General features: G+C 49.0%; 1 protein-coding gene across 1 annotated transcript in view; it reads right to left on the bottom strand.

Annotated features, from left to right (window-relative positions):
- Nucleotides 1-17,384, bottom strand: part of LOC138515659 (uncharacterized) — a 231,206-nt gene extending 213,822 nt beyond the window's left edge. The window contains exon 1 of the mRNA XM_069630344.1: nt 17,231-17,384. Within this exon, the coding sequence (XP_069486445.1) occupies nt 17,231-17,276 (46 nt within the window). The 5' untranslated portion in view covers nt 17,277-17,384. The remainder of the gene's footprint in view (nt 1-17,230) is intronic.
- Nucleotides 17,385-22,249: the final 4,865 nt, after the last annotated feature.

Here is a 22,249-nt window from a genome sequence, read left to right on the forward strand (position 1 = left end):
ATAACATCTATAATGCCATCCAGGATTGGATGGCTCGTATGCGCTCAACAGCAAAAAGACCAAACTTATGATTGTGGCTACTAAAGTGGGTCTGAGCAAGCTCACGTCTGAGTACTCTAGTTTGCATATTGTGGGCCATTCTATCCTTGTCTCCAAGAAGGTCAAAACCCTTGGAGTAGTGCTGGATGAAGAACTATCCATGAAGCCTCATGCCACAAGCGGTCTCATTACTAAATGCATACTCTACATTCGCCCCTTTATTACTGTCGAAAATTGTGCCTTCTGTCTACTGCTCTTGTCAACTCCAGACTCGATTATTGTAACAGCTTGTTGGCGGGCACTTCTGCTCTTAATAGTTACTAAAAATAATTCAGTCCGAGCGACCATGGGATTCTCCTGTCGCTCTATGTTAAGGAAGGCTCTACATTGGCTTCCCATTAAACAAAGGATTACACACAAAATCTTGACACTAGCTTTTAAATGCCTCTCTCATTCATGTCCAGCTTACCTGTCGGATCGTGCCAAGCTTAACATCCATACAAGATGCCTTTGTTCTTCTCTGGCACCCCCATTTGTTCAATCTAGATTCAAACAGACCTGCTTTGTCGGGATCAGTTTTGACGTTCAGACATCTTTTCTCTGGAATTCCCTTCCTGCATCTATGCGCCTTGAAAGACATTTTATTTCATTCAAAAAAGTCATTTAAACATATCTTTTTAATCTCAGTCCAGACTAATGCTATTCTTTCTACTGTTCACTACCTGATATGATGCTTCTTTATGTTTTGTTGTCTTGTCTCGTTTTCTGTGCGCTCTTTGGCCCAGGGGCATGTGGCGCATTATAAGAATTAAAATAAATAAATAAAATAGAAATTGCACGTTGGAACACAGCAAGGCGGGGTCAGCTTCGCTGCTCGCCAAGACCAATATCTTTCTGCTACAAGAGACTTGGTTAGAGTCTTCTCTAGTCTTTGAGAGATTTCATGTATACCAAGTTATGGCAAAAAAAGGGCCACTGGGGTGGGCTGTATGGGAGGCTTGTGATAGGTATCAGTCACACTCTCTGTGTCTGCCATCGGGTACTAGCCCCTACCAGTAGCACAATACTTGGTGTTGAGCTAACATTTAGTGATGCAGACGAGGAGCTCCGCCTGGTGATTGTGAATATGTATATTCCTCCTGATACCAGCAGCCTGGAGGATATACCGGAATCTATTGGTGAACTACTGACCGTGGGATCCGGACAAGGGGATGAGCTGATAATTCTGCTTGGGGGAGATTTGAATGCCCGGTGTACAGATGATCAGGAATGTCCCTCGTATAGCCATGGGTCAATTATTCGCCAAATGCTGCAAAAAGAGGGTAATACAAAGGGGAACCAATGGGTTCAGTTCCTCAGAATGTTGGACCTTACCCTGATGAACGGGAGAACCGGGGGTCATGTGCCCAGGATGTTCACTTGGACCCCGAGTAAAAGCAGAGCAACCTTAGATTATTTCTTTGGTAACCACGCCTGTATGTGGAAAACAAGTGAACAAAAAATTGAATCGAATAATTTTAGTGATCATGCTATTTTGTCATTGAACCTGGATTTTCAGAAGGAATCCACAGGCAATAAGTGTTGTAGTGGGGCCTATGCCAACCAAGTGGGTAATCAGATCTGTTGGTCCGCTAGACATGTACTTCTGGCCAACCAGTTGTTTCATTGTGCAATAACGACAGATATGGGTTGGTTGGCTATGGCAAATGGCAATGCAATAGTGCATTGGGTGAAAGATCTAGCGACCACAGCCGGAATACACCAGTGGGAAAACCCAGTAAAAATCGAAAGTCTCACTAACAAATTTAACATAGCCATACGCGATGCCAAAAGGGTTATGAAAGGCAAATAAAGAAAACTCAGAGGAGGGGCGTCACAGATTGGCATGAGACGTCAGGTCAAAGTGATAAAAGTCGAATACAGGAAGTGGTTAAAACGTTGGCGCGCCTCTGTCAGTAACAGCTACTGGTAATGTATGATTGGTGCCCTACATTTTCAAAAGAGTAGTACCATCTGGCAGATCTTATCTCATGCTAGGGGTGATAGAATGAGACAATCACTTAATGCCATCCAGGAAAAGGACTGGCTACTCCACTTGGGGGATAGAGCATGGAAGGAAGAGACTGAAATAAGGGTACCATAGAGATCATCAAAGATATCATTAAGAACCTCAAGAGCTCTAGAGCCCCTGGCCCTAACGGCTTGGCCAGTATAGTATTGAAGCAGGACCCAAATGGGTGGGCACAACTTCTGTATGTACTGTTAAGTATAGTCCGTTTGAAGTAGTATATCCCTGATCGTGGCAACGTTGGATCATCCTACCCATTTATAAGAGGGCAGATCGACTGTCTCCATCGAATTACAGGTTGCTGTCCAACTTGGACTTAAGAGGCAAAGGGCCTCATTACGACCCTGGCGCTAAGGGGTCTGCGCCAGCGTTAGCTGCGCCGACCCCTTACCGCCAACTACGAGTTCCCGGAGCGCCATGGTCATTTTTCCGCCCGCTTTTTGCGGGCGGAAAAATCCATGGCGCTCTGGGACCTTGGTGTTAATTACGCCACCGTAATTTACGGTGGCGTAATTAACTCCTTCCCCACTCCCATTATACCCTATGGGGCCGAAATGGGAATGGGGAAGGGTAAATGGGTCAATGGGGACTTACCGCCCCGCCGACCTCGGAATGGGGCGGTAAGTCCGCCATCCGCCATGGCGTAAAGGGACTTTGCGCCATGGCGGAAAAGTCCGCCGATGGCGGAAAAAATCCGCCAGGGTCGTAATGAGGGCCAAAGTATTTTCCTCTTTGGTTTTGAGTCACCTGCAGGCATGGACGCAGGAAAGTGAGCTGCTCCACTTCACACAAACAGGTTTTCGACCAGGCTGCTCTATTTCACATAATCTGAGAGTGTAGGATATATTGATTCGGGGCAGCAGCTATCAGGGCTCCCCCTGCATTGTATATTATTTTGTTGACTTTCAAGCAGCCTTTGATGGGGTAAACTGCCCTAGATTATGTGCACAATTGGTAATTTGGGTCTGCCCGAGTTAGCTGCAAGATATCTTGAGGAGTCTGCATGATGGCACGACAGGACGAGTAAGAATGAATGATGCAGACTGACTACTGCTCCTGTTTGGCTGAACAGGGGAGTCAAACAAGGTTGTGTCTTGGCTCACCTGTTGTATAACCTTTACTTGGGTGATCTACCTGCTGCTTTTGCTGAGGTAATCGGTTGCTGCCCGAGAATAGGTGGGGTACCAACTCGGGGTCTGATATATGCAGATGACCTGGTTATATTTAACCATACGTTTATGGAATAAAGGATATGTTCGAAATGTTAGTTCAATTTACAGCAAAAAACAAATTGACCATCAATATGTCTGAAACCAAGATTATGTTACTTTCTGCTAAGAAGATAAATCTCCCCAGAATCTCCAAGAGCTCGGGTAACATAACAATTGCTAGAAAGTACCCTTACTTGCGCCTTGATATGAGCCAGAGCCCGACTTATAAACATAATATACAGGCCAAAACGATAAACATAATATACAGGCCAAAACGATTGAGGGCAAAGCGGGCGGAAAAATCCATGGCGCTCTGGGACCTTGGTGTTAATTACGCCACCGTAATTTACGTTGGCGTAATTAACTCCTTCCCCACTCCCATTATACCCTATGGGGCCGAAATGGGAATGGGGAAGGGTAAATGGGTCAATGGGGACTTACCGCCCCGCCGACCTCGGAATGGGGCGGTAAGTCCGCCATCCGCCATGGCGTAAAGGGACTTTGCGCCATGGCGGAAAAGTCCGCCGATGGCGGAAAAAATCCGCCAGGGTCGTAATGAGGGCCAAAGTATTTTCCTCTTTGGTTTTGAGTCACCTGCAGGCATGGACGCAGGAAAGTGAGCTGCTCCACTTCACACAAACAGGTTTTCGACCAGGCTGCTCTATTTCACATAATCTGAGAGTGTAGGATATATTGATTCGGGGCAGCAGCTATCAGGGCTCCCCCTGCATTGTATATTATTTTGTTGACTTTCAAGCAGCCTTTGATGGGGTAAACTGCCCTAGATTATGTGCACAATTGGTAATTTGGGTCTGCCCGAGTTAGCTGCAAGATATCTTGAGGAGTCTGCATGATGGCACGACAGGACGAGTAAGAATGAATGATGCAGACTGACTACTGCTCCTGTTTGGCTGAACAGGGGAGTCAAACAAGGTTGTGTCTTGGCTCACCTGTTGTATAACCTTTACTTGGGTGATCTACCTGCTGCTTTTGCTGAGGTAATCGGTTGCTGCCCGAGAATAGGTGGGGTACCAACTCGGGGTCTGATATATGCAGATGACCTGGTTATATTTAACCATACGTTTATGGAATAAAGGATATGTTCGAAATGTTAGTTCAATTTACAGTAAAAAACAAATTGACCATCAATATGTCTGAAACCAAGATTATGTTACTTTCTGCTAAGAAGATAAATCTCCCCAGAATCTCCAAGAGCTCGGGTAACATAACAATTGCTAGAAAGTACCCTTACTTGCGCCTTGATATGAGCCAGAGCCCGACTTATAAACATAATATACAGGCCAAAACGATAAACATAATATACAGGCCAAAACGATTGAGGGCCGTAAACTGGCAAATATGATAGAGTAGTTTGCTCGTCAAATTGCTGGTTATTCATTAGAGGGGATTCTTATTTTATACCACTAAAGCTTCTTCGCAATGGTTTTATATGGCCTGGAGGCTTTAGTAATGACAGACCTAAGATGGCTTGATAGATTAGAGGGTCACTTCTGGAAATGAGTATTGAGATTGGCTAAGAACGTTTCGGTGAAATACTTAAGATTAGAGTTGGGTCTGGTATCACTGCGGGGTCAGTTGCTTGCACGGCAAGGTGGGCCCCACCTTAAGGCTATTTCAAACCATAGGTGTCAGTTGTGGGAGCGGATAGTGGGAAAATTGGAGAGTTGGTGGTTGTGAGTTCTCTCATATGACTAAGCAGCTGTATGAGAACTTAGGTTGGTGTAGTCATTGTTAACAGGGAACTAAATATGATACTATAAGAGCCTTGTTCAGAAAGAGATTGGGGCAATGGGACTGGACTAACAACTATACCCGTCTATCGACACTGAAGTCATATACATATGTGTCGAGAGTCTGTCAAAGCTTACATCCCTATCTCCACCAAAGTTCTTTCCCCGCAGTGCGCAGTCTTATTCTTAGACCAGACTCCCACTTTTGGTCTTTGTGGGTGCACATCTGCAGAACCCTGGCCCAAAGAATATGCTGAATATGTAACATACCAGGAGCAATGGAGACCCCGAAACACGTATTCACTGACTGTAGAGCATTGGTATCTATCTATAGGATTACACCAGTCTTATGGCGAACGTGTTTTGATAAATATTTTAAAGTGTCTGTCGCATATATATAGGACGTGCAAGTGCAACAGTCAAAATATGAAATGTTACAGTACGCAAAGGTAGAACATTGATGAGCTATGACTCAGCAGCCGATAAGAACTCCAGCGTTACATATGTATGTTTTTTAGTCTTCCGCACAAATGTTTTGTCCTATTGACATATTTATTGAACTTGGCGCACTAATTGTTAATTTTGTTCTGGGCTGCTCTGGGCATTTATACCCATAGCTGAATTTGTATGTGCACCTGCTGCTGCGTTTATAAACTGTCTATTGCATTTTAATTAAGTGTTAACTAAGTGTTTGTTGAAATAAATAAAGTGATTGATTATGTTACGTAAATTCCTCTTTTTTTAAATTGTGATACAATGAAATTGTTTTTGTAAAGATTCTCTAAGAATCATATGCAAAGAAAGAAAGAAGAAAGAAACCTCCATCCAGGCACTCGACTAGTTTACCTTGCAAGTATTTCTCGCTCATGGTGTATCTGAAAAGAACTTGCCTCCCTCAGCAAGCCAGGGCTTGTCCCAGGGAAACGCCCTTCCACCGCACACCAGTACTCCTTATGCGAAGCAGCATTGCATAACACTTGGGTATGACTGTTCAAAAGCCCCCAAACGCTGGTAATGCCGACACCCCACTGCTCCCCTCCATCACATAACATCACAGGGGTGAGCAGTAGTAAGTGAACAGCTTGCAGTAAAGCTGGCAATGCCGACACCCCACTGCTCCCCTCTGTCACATAACTTCACTGGTGTGAGCAGTAGTAGGTGAACAGCTTGCAGTAAAGCTGGCAATGCCGACACCCTCCCTCACATAACGTCAATGGTGTGACACAGTAGTAAGTGAACAGCTTGCAGTAAAGCTGGCAATGCCGACACCCCACTGCTACCCTCCCTCACATAACATCACCGGTATTAGCAGAAGTAATTGAACAGCTTGCAGTAAAGCTGGTAATGCCAACACCCCACTGCTCCCCTCCATCACATAACATCACAGGGGTGAGCAGTAGTAAGTGAACAGCTTGCAGTAAAGCTGGCAATGCCGACACCCCACTGCTTCCCTCTGACACATAACTTCACTGGTGTGAGCAGTAGTAGGTGAACAGCTTGCAGTAAAGCTGGCAATGCCGACACCCCCCCTCACATAACGTCAATGGTGTGATACAGTAGTAAGTGAACAGCTTGCAGTAAAGCTGGCAATGCCGACACCGCACTGCTCCCCTCCATCCCATAACATCACTGGTGTGAGCAGTAGTAAGTGAACAGCTTGCAGTAAAGCTGGCAATGCCGACACCCCACTGCTCCCCTCTGTCACATAACTTCACTGGTGTGAGCAGTAGTAGGTGAACAGCTTGCAGTAAAGCTGGCAATGCCGACACCCTCCCTCACATAACGTCAATGGTGTGACACAGTAGTAAGTGAACAGCTTGCAGTAAAGCTGGCAATGCCGACACCCCACTGCTACCCTCCCTCACATAACATCACCGGTATTAGCAGAAGTAATTGAACAGCTTGCAGTAAAGCTGGTAATGCCAACACCCCACTGCTCCCCTCCATCACATAACATCACAGGGGTGAGCAGTAGTAAGTGAACAGCTTGCAGTAAAGCTGGCAATGCCGACACCCCACTGCTTCCCTCTGACACATAACTTCACTGGTGTGAGCAGTAGTAGGTGAACAGCTTGCAGTAAAGCTGGCAATGCCGACACCCCCCCTCACATAACGTCAATGGTGTGATACAGTAGTAAGTGAACAGCTTGCAGTAAAGCTGGCAATGCCGACACCGCACTGCTCCACTCCATCCCATAACATCACTGGTGTGAGCAGTAGTAATCGAACAGCTTGCAGTAAAGTTGGCAATGCCGACACCGCACTGCTCCCCTCCATCCCATAACATCACTGGTGTGAGCAGTAGTAATTGAACAGCTTGCAGTAAAGCTGGCAATGCCGACACCGCACTGCTCCCTTCCATCCCATAACATCACTGGTGTGAGCAGCAGTAATTGAACAGCTTGCAGTAAAGCTGGCAATGCCGACACCACGCTGCTCCCCTCCATCCCATAACATCACTGGTGTGAGCAGCAGTAATTGAACAGCTTGCAGTAAAGCTGGCAATGCCGACACCCTGCTGCCCCCCTCTATTACATAACATCACTGGTGTGACACAGAAGTAATTGAACAGCTTGCAATAAAGCTGGCAATGCCGACACCCCACTGCTCCCCTCCATCACATAACATCACTGGTGTGACACCCCACTGCTCCCCTCCCTCACATAACTTCACTGGTGTGAGCAGTAGTAAGTGAACAGCCTGAAGTAAAGCTGGCAATGCCATCACCCCACTGCTCCCCTCCCTCACATAACATCACTGGTGTGAGCAGAAGTAATTGAACAGCTTGCAGTGAAGCTGGCAATGCCGACACCCCACTGCTCCCCTCCGTCACATAACTTCACCGGTGTGAGCAGTAGTAAGTGAACAGCTTGCAGTAAAGCTGGCAATGCCGACACCCCACTGCTCCCCTGTGTCACATAACTTCCCTGGTGTGAGCAGTAGTAAGTGAACAGCTTGCAGTAAAGCTGGCAATGCCGACACCCCACTTCTCCCCTCCCTCACATAACTTCACTGGTGTGAGCAGTAGTAAGTGAACAGCTTGAAGTAAATCTGGCAATGCCGACACCACACTGCTTCCCTCCATCCCATAACATCACAGGGGTGAGCAGTAGTAAGTGAACAGCTTGAAGTAAAGCTGGCAATGCTGACACCCCACTGCTCCCCTCCATTACATAACATCACCGGTGTGAGCAGTAGTAATTGAACAGCTAGCAGTAAAGCTGGCAATGCGGACACCCCACTGCTCCCCTCCATCACATAACATCACTGGTGTGACACAGAAGTAATTGAACAGCTTGCAGTAAAGCTGGCAATGCCGACACCCCACTTCTCCCCTCCCTCAGATAACATCACTGGTGTGACACCCCACTGCTCCCCTCCATCACATAACATCACAGGGGTGAGCAGTAGTAAGTGAACAGCTTGAAGTAAAGCTAGCAATGCCGACACAACACTGCTCCCCTCCATCCCATAACATCACAGGGGTGAGCAGTAGTAAGTGAACAGCTTGAAGTAAAGCTGGCAATGCTGACACCACACTGCTCCCCTCCATCACATAACATCACCGGTGTGAGCAGTAGTAATTGAACAGCTTGCAGTAAAGCTGGCAATGCCGACACCCCACTGCTCCGCTCCATCACATAACATCACTGGTGTGACACAGAAGTAATTGAACAGCTTGCAGTAAAGCTGGCAATGTCGACACCCCACTTCTCCCCTCCCTCAGATAACATCACTGGTGTGACACCCCACTGCTCCCCTCCATCACATAACATCACAGGGGTGAGTAGTAGTAAGTCAACAGCTTGCAGTAAAGCTGGCAATGCCGACACCCCACTGCTCCCCTCCGTCACATAACTTCACCGGTGTGAGCAGTAGTAAGTGAACAGCTTGCAGTAAAGCCGGCAATGCCAACACCCCACTGCTCCCCTCCATCACATAACATCACTGGTGTGACACAGAAGTAATTGAACAGCTTGCAGTAAAGCTGGCAATGCCGACACCCCACTTCTTCCCTCCCTCAGATAAGATCACTGGTGTGACACCCCACTGCTCCCCTCCATCACATAACATCACAGGGGTGAGCAGTAGTAAGTGAACAGCTTGCAGTAAAGCTGGCAATGCCGCCACCCCACTGCTCCCCTCCATCACATAACTTCACCGGTGTGAGCAGTAGTAAGTGAACAGCTTGCAGTAAAGCTGGCAATGCCGACACCCCACTGCTCCCCTCCATCACATAACATCACTGGTGTGACACAGAAGTAATTGAACAGCTTGCAGTAAAGCTGGCAATACCGACACCCCACTTCTCCCCTCCCTCAGATAACATCACTGGTGTGACACCCCACTGCTCCCCTTCATCACATAACATCACAGGGGTGAGCAGTAGTAAGTGAACAGCTTGCAGTAAAGCTGGCAATGCCGACACCCCACTGCTCCCCTCTGTCACATAACTTCACCGGTGTGAGCAGTAGTAAGTGAACAGCTTGCAGTAAAGCTGGCAATGCCGACACCCCACTGCTCCCCTCCATCACATAACATCACTGGTGTGACACAGAAGTAAGTGAACAGCTTGCCGTAAAGCTGGCAATGCCGACACCCCACTTTTTCCCTCCCTCAGATAACATCACCGGTGTGACACCCCACTGCTCCCCTCCATCAAATAACATCACAGGGGTGAGCAGTAGTAAATGAACAGCTTGCAGTAAAGCTGGCAATGCCGACACCCCACTGCTCCCCTCCGTCACATAACTTCACCAGTGTGAGCAGTAGTAAGTGAACAGCTTGCAGTAAAGCTGGCAATGCCGACACCCCACTGCTCCCCTCCCTCACATAACTTCACTGGTGTGAGCAGTAGTAAGTGAACAGCTTGAAGTAAAGCTGGCAATGCCGACACCACATTGCTTCCCTCCATCCCATAACATCACAGGGGTGAGCAGTAGTAAGTGAACAGCTTGAAGTAAAGCTGGCAATGCTGACACCCCACTGCTCCCCTCCATCACATAACATCACCGGTGTGAGCAGTCGTAATTGAACAGCTTGCAGTAAAGCTGGCAATGCCGACACCCCACTGCTCCCCTCCATCACATAACATCACTGGTGTGACACAGAAGTAATTGAACAGCTTGCAGTAAAGCTGGCAATGCCGACACCCCACTTCTCCCCTCCCTCAGATAACATCACTGGTGTGACACCCCACTGCTCCCCTCCATCACATAACATCTCAGGGGTGAGCAGTAGTAAGTGAACAGCTTGCAGTAAAGCTGGCAATGCCGACACCCCACTGCTCTCCTCCGTCACATAACTTTACTGGTGTGAGCAGTAGTAAGTGAACAGCTTGCAGTAAAGCTGGCAATGCCGACATCCCCTTGCTCCCCTCCCTCACATAACTTCACCGGTGTGAGCAGTAGTAAATGCACAGCTTGCAGTAAAGCTGGCAATGCCGACACCCCACTGCTCCCCTCCCTCACATAACTTCACTGGTGTGAGCAGTAGTAAGTGAACAGCTTGAAGTAAAGCTGGCAATGCCGACACCACACTGCTCCCCTCCATCCCATAACATCACAGGGGTGAGTAGTAGTAAGTGAACAGCTTGAAGTAAAGCTGGCAATGCCGACACCCCACTGCTCCCCTCCATCACATAACATCACCGGTGTGAGCAGTAGTAAGTGAACAGCTTGCAGTAAAGCTGGCAATGCCGACACCCCACTGCTCCCCTCCATCACATAACATCACTGGTGTGACACAGAAGTAATTGAACAGCTTGCAGTAAAGCTGGAAATGCCGACACCCCACTTCTCCCCTCCCTCAGATAACATCAGTGGTGTGACACCCCACTGCTCCCCTCCATCACATAACATCACAGGGGTGAGCAGTAGTAAGTGAACATCTTGCAGTAAAGCTGGCAATGCCGACACCCCACTGCTCCCCTCCGTCACATAACTTCACCGGTGTGAGCAGTAGTAAGTGAACAGCTTGCAGTAAAGCTGGCAATGCCGACACCCCACTGCTCCCCTCCATCACATAACATCACTGGTGTGACACAGAAGTAATTGAACAGCTTGCAGTGAAGCTGGCAATGCCGACACTCCACTTCTCCCCTCCCTCAGATAACATCACTGGTGTGACACCCCACTGCTCCCCTCCATCACATAACATCAAAGGGGTGAGCAGTAGTAAGTCAACAGCTTGCAGTAAAGCTGGCAATGCCGACACCCCACTGCTCCCCTCCATCACATAACATCACTGGTGTGACACAGAAGTAATTGAACAGCTTGAAGTTAAGCTGGCAATGTCGACACCCCACTTCTCCCCTCCCTCAGATAACATCACTGGTGTGACACCCCACTGCTACCCTCCATCACAACGCATCACAGGGGTGAGCAGTAGTAAGTGAACAGCTTGCAGTAAAGCTGGCAATGCCGACACCCCACTGCTCCCCTCCATCACATAACTTCACCGGTGTGAGCAGTAGTAAGTGAACAGCTTGCAGTAAAGCTGGCAATGCCGACACCCCACTGCTCCCCTCCATCACATAACTTCACCGGTGTGAGCAGTAGTAAGTGAACAGCTTGCAGTAAAGCTGGCAATGCCGACACCCCACTGCTCCCCTCATCACATAACATCACTGGTGTGACACAGAAGTAATTGAACAGCTTGCAGTAAAGCTGGCAATGCCGACACCCCACTTCTCCCCTCCCTCAGATAACATCACTGGTGTGACACCCCACTGCTCCCCTCCATCACATAACATCACAGGGGTGAGCAGTAGTAAGTGAACAGCTTGCAGTAAAGCTGGCAATGCCGACACCCCACTGCTCCCCTCCGTCACATAACTTCACCGGTGTGAGCAGTAGTAAGTGAACAGCTTGCAGTAAAGCTGGCAATGCCGACACCCCACTGCTCCCCTCCGTCACATAACATCACTGGTGTGACACAGAAGTAATTGAACAGCTTGCAGTAAAGCTGGCAATGTCGACACCCCACTTCTCCCCTCCCTCAGATAACATCACTGGTGTGACACCCCACTGCTCCCCTCCATCACATAACATCACAGGGGTGAGCAGTAGTAAGTGAACAGCTTGCAGTAAAGCTGGCAATGCCGACACCCCACTGCTCCCCTCGGTCACATAACTTCACCGGTGTGAGCAGTACTAAGTGAACAGCTTGCAGTAAAGCTGGCAATGCCGACACCCCACTGCTCCCCTCCATCACATAACATAACTGGTGTGACACAGAAGTAATTGAACAGCTTGCAGTAAAGCTGGCAATGCCGACACCCCACTTCTCCCCTCCCTCAGATAACATCGCTGGTGTGACACCCCACTGCTCCCCTCCATCACGTAACATCACAGGGGTGAGCAGTAGTAAGTGAACAGCTTGCAGTAAAGCTGGCAATGCCGACACCCCACTGCTCCCCTCCATCACATAACTTCACCGGTGTGAGCAGTAGTAAGTGAACAGCTTGCAGTAAAGCTGGCAATGCTGACACCCCACTGCTCCCCTCCATCACATAACATCACTGGTGTGACACAGAAGTAATTGAACAGCTTGCAGTAAAGCTGGCAATGCCGACACCCCACTTCTCCCCTCCCTCAAATAACATCACTGGTGTGACACCCCACTGCTCCCCTCCATCACATAACTTCACCGGTGTGAGCAGTAGTAAGTGAACAGCTTGCAGTAAAGCTGGCAATGCTGACACCCCACTGCTCCCCTCCATCACATAACATCACTGGTGTGACACAGAAGTAATTGAACAGCTTGCAGTAAAGCTGGCAATGCCGACAACCCACTTCTCCCCACCCTCAAATAACATCACTGGTGTGACACCCCACTGCTCCCCTCCATCACATAACATCACAGGGGTGAGCAGTAGTAAGTGAACAGCTTGCAGTAAAGCTGGCAATGCCGACACCCCACTGCTCCCCTCCGTCACATAACTTCACCGGTGTGAGCAGTAGTAAGTGAACAGCTTGCAGTAAAACTGGCAATGCCGACACCCCACTGCTCCCCTCCGTCACATAACTTCACCGGTGTGAGCAGTAGTAAGTGAACAGCTTCCAGTAAAGCTGGAAATGCCGACACCCTACTTCTCCCCTGCCTCAGATAACATCACTGGTGTGACACCCCACTGCTCCCCTCCATCACATAACATCACAGGGGTGAGCAGTAGTAAGTGAACAGCTTGCAGTAAAGCTGGCAATGCCGACACCCCACTACTCCCCTCCGTCACATAACTTCACCGGTGTGAGCAGTAGTAAGTGAACAGCTTGCAGTAAAGCTGGCAATGCCGACACCCCACTGCTTCCCTCCATCACATAACATCACTGGTGTGACACAGAAGTAATTGAACAGCTTGCAGTAAAGCTGGCAATGCCGACACCCCACTTCTCCCCTCCCTCAGATAACATCACTGGTGTGACACCCCACTGCTCCCCTCCATCACATAACATCACAGGGGTGAGCAGTAGTAAGTGAACAGCTTGCAGTAAAGCTGGCAATGCCGACACCCCACTGCTCCCCTCCGTCACATAACTTCACCGGTGTGAGCAGTAGTAAGTGAACAGCTTGCAGTAAAGCTGGCAATGCCGACACCCCACTGCTCCCCTCCATCACATAACATCACTGGTGTGACACAGAAGTAATTGAACAGCTTGCAGTAAAGCTGGCAATGCCGACATCCCACTTCTCCCCTCCCTGAGATAACATCACTGGGGTGACACCCCACTGCTCCCCTCCATCACATAACATCACAGGGGTGAGCAGTAGTAAGTGAACAGCTTGCAGTAAAGCTGGCAATGCCGACACCCCACTGCTCCCCTCCATCACATAACATCACTGGTGTGACACAGAAGTAATTGAACAGCTTGCAGTAAAGCTGGCAATGCCGACACCCCACTTCTCCCCTCCATCACATAACATCACTGGTGTGACACCCCACTGCTCCCCTCCATCACATAACATCACAGGGGTGAGCAGTAGTAAGTGAACAGCTTGAAGTAAAGCTGGCAATGCCGACACCCCACTGCTCCCCTCCGTCACATAACTTCACCGGTGTGAGCGGTAGTAAGTGAACAGCTTGCAGTAAAGCTGGCAATGCCGACACCCCACTGCTCCCCTCCATCACATAACATCACTGGTGTGACACAGAAGTAATTGAACAGCTTGCAGTAAAGCTGGCAATGCCGACACCCCACTTCTCCCCTCCATCACATAACATCACTGGTGTGACACCCCACTGCTCCCCTCCATCACATAACATCACAGGGGTGAGCAGTAGTAAGTGAACAGCTTGCAGTAAAGCTGGCAATGCCGACACCCCACTGCTCCCCTCCGTCACATAACTTCACTGGTGCGAGCAGTACTAAGTGAACAGCTTGCAGTAAAGCTGGCAATGCCGACACCCCACTGCTCCCCTCCATCACATAACATCACTGGTGTGACACAGAAGTAATTGAACAGCTTGCAGTAAAGCTGGCAATGCCGACACCCCACTTCTCCCCTCCCTCAGATAACATCACTGGTGTGACACCCCACTGCTCCCCTCCATCACATAACATCACAGGGGTGAGCAGTAGTAAGTGAACAGCTTGCAGTAAAGCTGGCAATGCCGACACCCCACTTCTCCCCTCCGTCACATAACTTCACCGGTGTGAGCAGTAGTAAGTGAACAGCTTGCAGTAAAACTGGCAATGCCGACACCCCACTGCTCCCCTCCGTCACATAACTTCACCGGTGTGAGCAGTAGTAAGTGAACAGCTTGCAGTAAAGCTGGCAATGCCGACACCCCACTTCTCCCCTCCCTCAGATAACATCACTGGTGTGACACCCCACTGCTCCCCTCCATCACATAACATCACAGGGGTGAGCAGTAGTAAGTGAACAGCTTGCAGTAAAGCTGGCAATGCCGACACCCCACTGCTCCCCTCTGTCACATAACTTCACCGGTGTGAGCAGTATTAAGTGAACAGCTTGCAGTAAAGCTGGCAATGCCGACACCCCACTGCTCCCCTCCATCACATAACATCACTGGTGTGACACAGAAGTAATTGAACAGCTTGCAGTAAAGCTGGCAATGGCGACACCCCACTTCTCCCCTCCCTCAGATAACATCACTGGTGTGACACCCCACTGCTCCCCTCCATCACATAACATCACAGGGGTGAGCAGTAGTAAGTGAACAGCTTGCAGTAAAGCTAGCAATGCCGACACCCCACTGCTCCCCTCCGTCACATAACTTCACCGGTGTGAGCAGTAGTAAGTGAACAGCTTGCAGTAAAGCTGGCAATGCCGACACCCCACTTCTCCCCTCCCTCAGATAACATCACTGGTGTGACACCTCACTGCTCCCCTCCATCACATAATATCACAGGGGTGAGCAGTAGTAAGTGAACAGCTTGCAGTAATGCTGGCAATGCCGACACCCCACTGCTCCCCTCCGTCACATAACTTCACCGGTGTGAGCAGTAGTAAGTGAACAGCTTGCAGTAAAGCTGGCAATGCCGACACCCCACTTCTCCCCTCCATCACATAACATCACTGGTGTGACACAGAAGTAATTGAACAGCTTGCAGTAAAGCCTGCAATGCCGACACCCCACTTCTCCCCTCCCTCAGATAACATCACTGGTGTGACACCCCACTGCTCCCCTCCATCACATAACATCACAGGGGTGAGCAGTAGCAAGTGAACAGCTTGCAGTAAAGCTGGCAATGCCGACACCCCACTGCTCCCCTCCGTCACATAACTTCACTGGTGTGAGCAGTAGTAAGTGAACAGCTTGCAGTAAAGCTGGCAATACCGACACCCCACTGCTCCCCTCCATCACATAACATCACTGGTGTGACACAGAAGTAATTGAACAGCTTGCATTAAAGCTGGCAATGCTGACACCCCACTTCTCCCTTCCCTCAGATAACATCACTGGTGTGACACCCCACTGCTCCCCTCCATCACATAACATCACAGGGGTGAGCAGTAGTAAGTGAACAGCTTGCAGTAAAGCTGGCAATGCCGACACCCCACTGCTCCCCTCCGTCACATAACTTCACCGGTGTGAGCAGTAGTAAGTGAACAGCTTGCAGTAAAGCTGGCAATGCCGACACCTAAGTGAACAGCTTGCAGTAAAGCTGGCAATGCCGACACCCCACTTCTCCCCTCCCTCAGATAACATCACTGGTGTGACACCCCACTGCTCCCCTCCATCACATAACATCACAGGGGTGAGCAGTAGTAAGTGAACAGCTTGCAGTAAAGCTGGCAATGCCGACACCCCACTGCTCCCCTCCGTCACATAACTTCACCGGTGTGAGCAGTAGTAAGTGAACAGCTTGCAGTAAAGCTGGCAATGCCGACACCCCACTGCTCCCCTCCGTCACATAACTTCACCGGTGTGAGCAGTAGTAAGTGAACAGCTTGCAGTAAAGCTGGCAATGCCGACACCGCACTGCTCCCCTCCCTCACATAACATCCCTGGTGTGAGCAGTAGAACAGCTTGCAGTAAAGCTGGCAATGCCGACACCCCACTGCTACCCTCCCTCACATAACTTCACTGGTGTGACACCCCACTGCTCCCCTCCATCACATAACATCACAGGGATGAGCAGTAGTAAGTGAACAGCTTGCAGTAAAGCTGGCAATGCCAACACCACACTGCTCCCCTCCCTCACATAACATCCCTGGTGTGAGCAGTAGTAAGTGAACAGCTTGCAGTAAAGCTTCTGGCTTTATTATTTTTAGCTACATGCCATGTAGAACTCTTTTGGCACTGGTCATTTCCAGGGGGGCTATGCCAACAGCACCTGCATTAGGCTTTAATATTAATTTCAACTTAATGCTTTCACAGTCACTCCCCACCCTGCAGCCCTCCCCCCCCCCCCAGCTCCCCTGCACGTGTAAGTATTTGGCCAAACTGCAGGATTTCAAAATGAAAACTATATATAACAACAGGGCACCGTTACATACATACGTTTGTTGGGTGATAACAGGAAACCGTTAGATACATATGTTTGTTGAATGATACAAAGTAAAAGAACTGTGGTCATGAGAGCTGATAGTGGCTCTCAAGCTCAGCTACTGTCAATATAATGTAATGCATCATTTCTATTTAAATGGTTCAGTCAATCCCAGCTGCTGTGGATACATTGACTCAGAATTACCTCTGGAGGAAGGGCGGGGTCCCTCTGGGTCTTCAAGTGGCTCCATAGGATCTTGTCAAATTATACTGGATATTTCAGAGGATTCTGAAGCGATGAGAGGGGCCTGGGTAGGCGCAGCCTCTTAGAGACTCTGCTTACACCGCATACCCATACAGGAAACCGCCAAGAACGTGCTGACAGCAGACCTCCTAGTATTAGAGCGGACGATGATGAGAACGCAGATACCAGCCAATCACATCTGAGCTGTAGTGAGCGCCTGACTAACAGTGCTGGCCACAGACTAGCAATGCTGCCACAGACTAGCAGTACTGGCCACAGTCTAGCAATGCCGCCACAGACTAGCAGTGCTGGCCACAGGTTAGCAGTGCTGCCCAAAGACTACCAGTGCTGCCCATAGGCTAGCAGTGCTGCCCAAACACTACCAATGCTGCCTGCAGACCAAGACTAGCAGTGCTGGCCACAGTCTAGCAATGCCGCCACAGACTAGCAGTGCTGGCCACAGGTTAGCAGTGCTGCCCAAAGACTACCAGTGCTGCCCATAGGCTAGCAGTGCTGCCCAAACACTACCAATGCTGCCTGCAGACCAAGACTAGCAGTGCTGGCCACAGTCTAGCAATGCCGCCACAGACTAGCAGTGCTGGCCACAGGTTAGCAGTGTTGCCCAAAGACTAGCAGTGTTGCGACAGACTAGCAGTGCTGCCCATAGGATAACAGTGCTACCCAAAGACTTGCAGTGCTGCCCAAAGACCAAGACTAGCAATGCTGCCACAGACTAGCAGTGCTGCCCATAGGTTAGTAGTGCTGCCCAAGGACTAGCAGTGCTGCCCACAGACTAGCAGTGCTGCCCACAGACTAGCAATGCTGCCACAGACTAGCAGTGCTGCCCATAGGTTAGCAGTGCTGCCCAAAGACTAGCAGTGCTGGCTGCAGACTGGCAGTGCTGCCCACAGACTAGCAATGCTGCCACAGACTAGCAGTGCTGCCCATAGGTTAGTAGTGCTGCCCAAAGACTAGCAGTGCTGCCCACAGACTAGCAGTGCTGGCTGCAGACTAGCAGTGCTGCCCACAGACTAGCAATGCTGACACAGACTAGCAGTGCTGCCCAGAGGTTAGCAGTGCTGCTGCAAACTAGGAGCACTGCCCGCAGACTAGCAGTGCTACCTAAAGACTAGAAGTGTTGCCCACAGGCTAGCAGTGTTGCCCAAAGACTAGCAGTGCTGCCCACAGACTAGCAATGCTGCCACAGACTAGCATTGTTGCCCAAAGACTAGCAGTGCTGGCCACAGGCTAGCAGTGCTACCCAAAGACTAGCAGTGCTGCCTAAACACTAGCCGTGCTGCCCACAGACTAGCAGTGCTGCCCACAGACTACCAGTGCTGGCTGCAGACTAGCAGTGCTGCCCACAGACTAGCAATGCTGCCACAGACTAGAAGTGCTGCCCACAGGCTAGCAGTGTTGCCCAAAGACTAGCAGAGCTGCCCACAGACTAGCAATGCTGCTACAGTCTAGCAGTGTTGCCCAAAGACTAGCAGTGCTGGCCACAGGTTAGCAGTGCTACCCAAAGACTGTCAGTGCTGCCTAAAGACTAGCAGTGCTGCCCATAGATTAGCAATGCTGCCAAAGACTAGCAGTGCTGCCCATAGGTTAACAGTGTGCCATGGTCATGAAGTTAGGGGCACAGGCATGCAGGGGTCGCATGCACAGGAGACCTGGGTGGACACTGTCCTGGCGCCAGGCTCATGAACAAAAGTAAACAAGAACATCCATTTAAGACCAAAAAGCTTTTATTATGGGCATAGCACTTCAGATGCATTAACCTTGAGCATTCCATCCATTAAGCAGGATACATTAACCTTGAACATTCCATCCATTAAGCAGCCCCAAGTGTATTCTTGGGTATGGCTGCTAATGGATTGCCTTCACACGTGCTCACTCTCTAGGAGTGGCAGGGTGTGGCTGGTAAACCGGCCCTAATGGGCGTGCCAACAATCTCAGCTATATAAGCTGCCCCGATCCTCAAGACAGACGCTTCGCGTTATTCTGCACTTGCAAGCAGCGTAACGCTCACCGTCACCTGAGGTCAGACTTACCTTTGAAGATCCTGCTTCCTGGACATCCTGCTTCCTGCCAGCATACTTACCAACTGAGGGAAGCTGTTCTTACCTGTACATTTCTTCGGCGATTATTATTACACAAGAAGGAAATTGATATAGAATTAACAGGGTAATGCCCTTAGTCAATTATTTTAACACATAAATTAGGCACAACACATCTGTATTGAGAATTGGTAGCAACCACATAAAACCCTGGAATGGTCCAGTTAGGCAGGCCAAACTTTCTTCAGAAAAACATACTTGTGCTATGGACTGTATATAGAGTCAAGGCTGTGAGGGAAGACAGAAGGATAGAGCGAAAAATATGCTATCCCTACCTAAGTGCACTCTCAACTAGGTTGCGGTGTTACAACGCCTGTTTAAATAGTGACAGAAAAAGAGTGAAAATAGCATCTTCTATGATGTGTAATACATTCAGCCTTGTAGTTCTCATACCACTCTCTTCCACAGGGCCAAACAGAACTGTTTGATACAAGGGGAGGAAGACTAGAGTAGAAGAAAGAAAACTGCACAATGAGAACGCACCAAGGAAGATAGAAAGGATATTTTTCCTTTTTCTAAGACTCTCGTGTGGCATCTACTGTGCATTTCTTCGGCGAACCAAGTATTCATCTTTACACTTTCCAGACCGCAGAAATCTTCATCTTGGCACCGCAGCATGACACGCTCCATCGTCGACAGCAGCGCCTGCAAGGAAAAACAGAAGACAAGGTTAGACATCGAAAAAACAGTCAGTTTAAGGTTGCGCTTCGCCATACTTCGCGCTTTTCCTTAAACTATCACCTGCTGTTGAACATTGCGGTAGCATCCATCTTCCATCCTGCCGCGTCTCACGTCTCACAGGTGCATTGAGGCCGCATTTCCATCTAAGGGAAGAAAACAGAAGAGAGACATTATTGCGGGCATAAATAGGAGCAACATTTAAAGACATTAAATAGAACGAACAGCATCACAAGAGCTCAAGAAAGACTTACCAATCATAAGGAGAAGCATAGTCACAGCTGGACTGTGGACTAATCCTTATCAGGGATCAGTGAAGGAACTAGATCCCATTCAACACACCCCTGCCAGAAGTAGCAGGACGGAGAGCTTATCTTCCATAATTCACAGGTGAGCTTTATGGGCTTGCGTATACTCACAGAAACCGTACTTTGGGGTGAAGGGTTCTAGAGGTACACCAATCACAGATTGGCGCACTCACACACTCTTATCTCCATGCAGGAGCAGTATCACCACGTACCTCCGCTCACAGCTTTTCTACTGAGGGAGAGGCCTGAAGGGGGTGATTCAAGTTCAGGGAGGGCTGCAACCGTGCCCCAACGCCTCCGCAGAGACGAGGTGAGCATAACAGAACGCAAAGCCTCTAATGCTCTCTGCCTGGGCATTTTGGAAACTTCAGAAACAGATCAGTTAGCCCTCTTACTAGGGGAATTACGGGCTGAAGTACATGCGTCAAGACAGGAAACCAATGCATTACGGAGGGATCTTATTGTAACTTGAGAAAGAACTGACGAATTGGCAAGACAAATGCTACAAGCACACGCAGGACAGGTTCCACTGCCTGGAGTGACCATTCTTTTCATTCTTCCACACCACAACAATCAATACCGGTTCAGGTGGTTCTCCCAGGAGCAGTGCCTCTAGCCCCTCCCGAACACTTCATCGGTGACCCAAACAAGTTTGCTGTATTTATGAACCAATGTCGCCTTCATTTCTTATACAGACCAAGAGCCTTTACTAATGACCAAGCCAAAGTGGCGTTTGTACTCTCGTATTTAGGAGGTAGTCCGGCGGACTGGTCTATACCTTTGATGAATCAAGATGACCCTTTACTCCGGAACTTTGGGAATTTCCAACATGAGATGGAGAAATTGTTTGCCCATCATACTCAAGGACAAGCTCTGGACAACGAGTTGTTGTCACTCAGACAAGGGAGTCAAGATCTATTAACCTATGTTGCAACCTTCAACCAATTGGCCAGAAGTGAAGAGGACTGCACTCTTTTACCGAGGGTTACGTGGAGAACTTAAGGATGTGTTGGCGCAAGTGGTGAGTCCCCCTGAGAGGTGTGCGGACTACATAGACTTGGGGGCATAAATTGATTGTGGAGCTCTGGGTAACTACATTGACCAAGATTTGGCTCTCAAAATAGGCCTTCCTCTCCGACAGAAGCAGAAATCGGAAAAATGTCACTGCTGTGGATGGTTCTCAGCTATAATCCGGCCCGGGGACACAATACACTGAGAAAGTCAAGCTTCTGTGTCAGGACGGGCATCAAGAGGACATTACTTTTGATCTCATTGATGCTCCTCAGTTCCAGATGATATTGGGAATGGCCTGGCTGGAGACCCACAATCCTAGGATTGATTGGCGAAAACGAGCTCTGACATTTCCTCATGATTGTGCCGACACATGTTACAAAAAAGATGACACCAATTTGAAACTGAAGAAAGGAATCGTGTTCGGCCTCATCAGCTCCTTACCACTTGAATACCAAGATTACCAGGATGTCTTCAAAAAAGGGCAAGCCAACGTTCTGCCCCTGCACAGACCCTATGATTGTCAAATAGATCTTGTACATCGAGCCCAGATCCATTGCTGCCAAATTTACGCTCTGACAGAACAGGAAAAACAGCATCTTAGAACTTACCTGAATCAGTAACTGGCGAATGGTTTCATTTGCCGTCCAAATCACTTGCCTCCTCGCCCTTATTCTTCGTGCCTAAAAAAGAGGGGGACTTAAGAACTTGCATCGACTATAGAGCCATCAATCAGATCACAGTAAAAAATCGATATTCTTTACCACTTATACCAAAGCTCCTGGACCAAGTGAAACATGCTCAAATCTACACAAAACTGGATTTAAGAGGAGCATACCATCTTGTAAGAGTAAAGAGGGAGACGA

Source organism: Ambystoma mexicanum, chromosome 6q, assembly GCF_040938575.1.
Source record: "Ambystoma mexicanum isolate Mex_15411 chromosome 6q, UKY_AmexF1_1, whole genome shotgun sequence".
NCBI classification, from domain to species: domain Eukaryota; kingdom Metazoa; phylum Chordata; class Amphibia; order Caudata; family Ambystomatidae; genus Ambystoma; species Ambystoma mexicanum.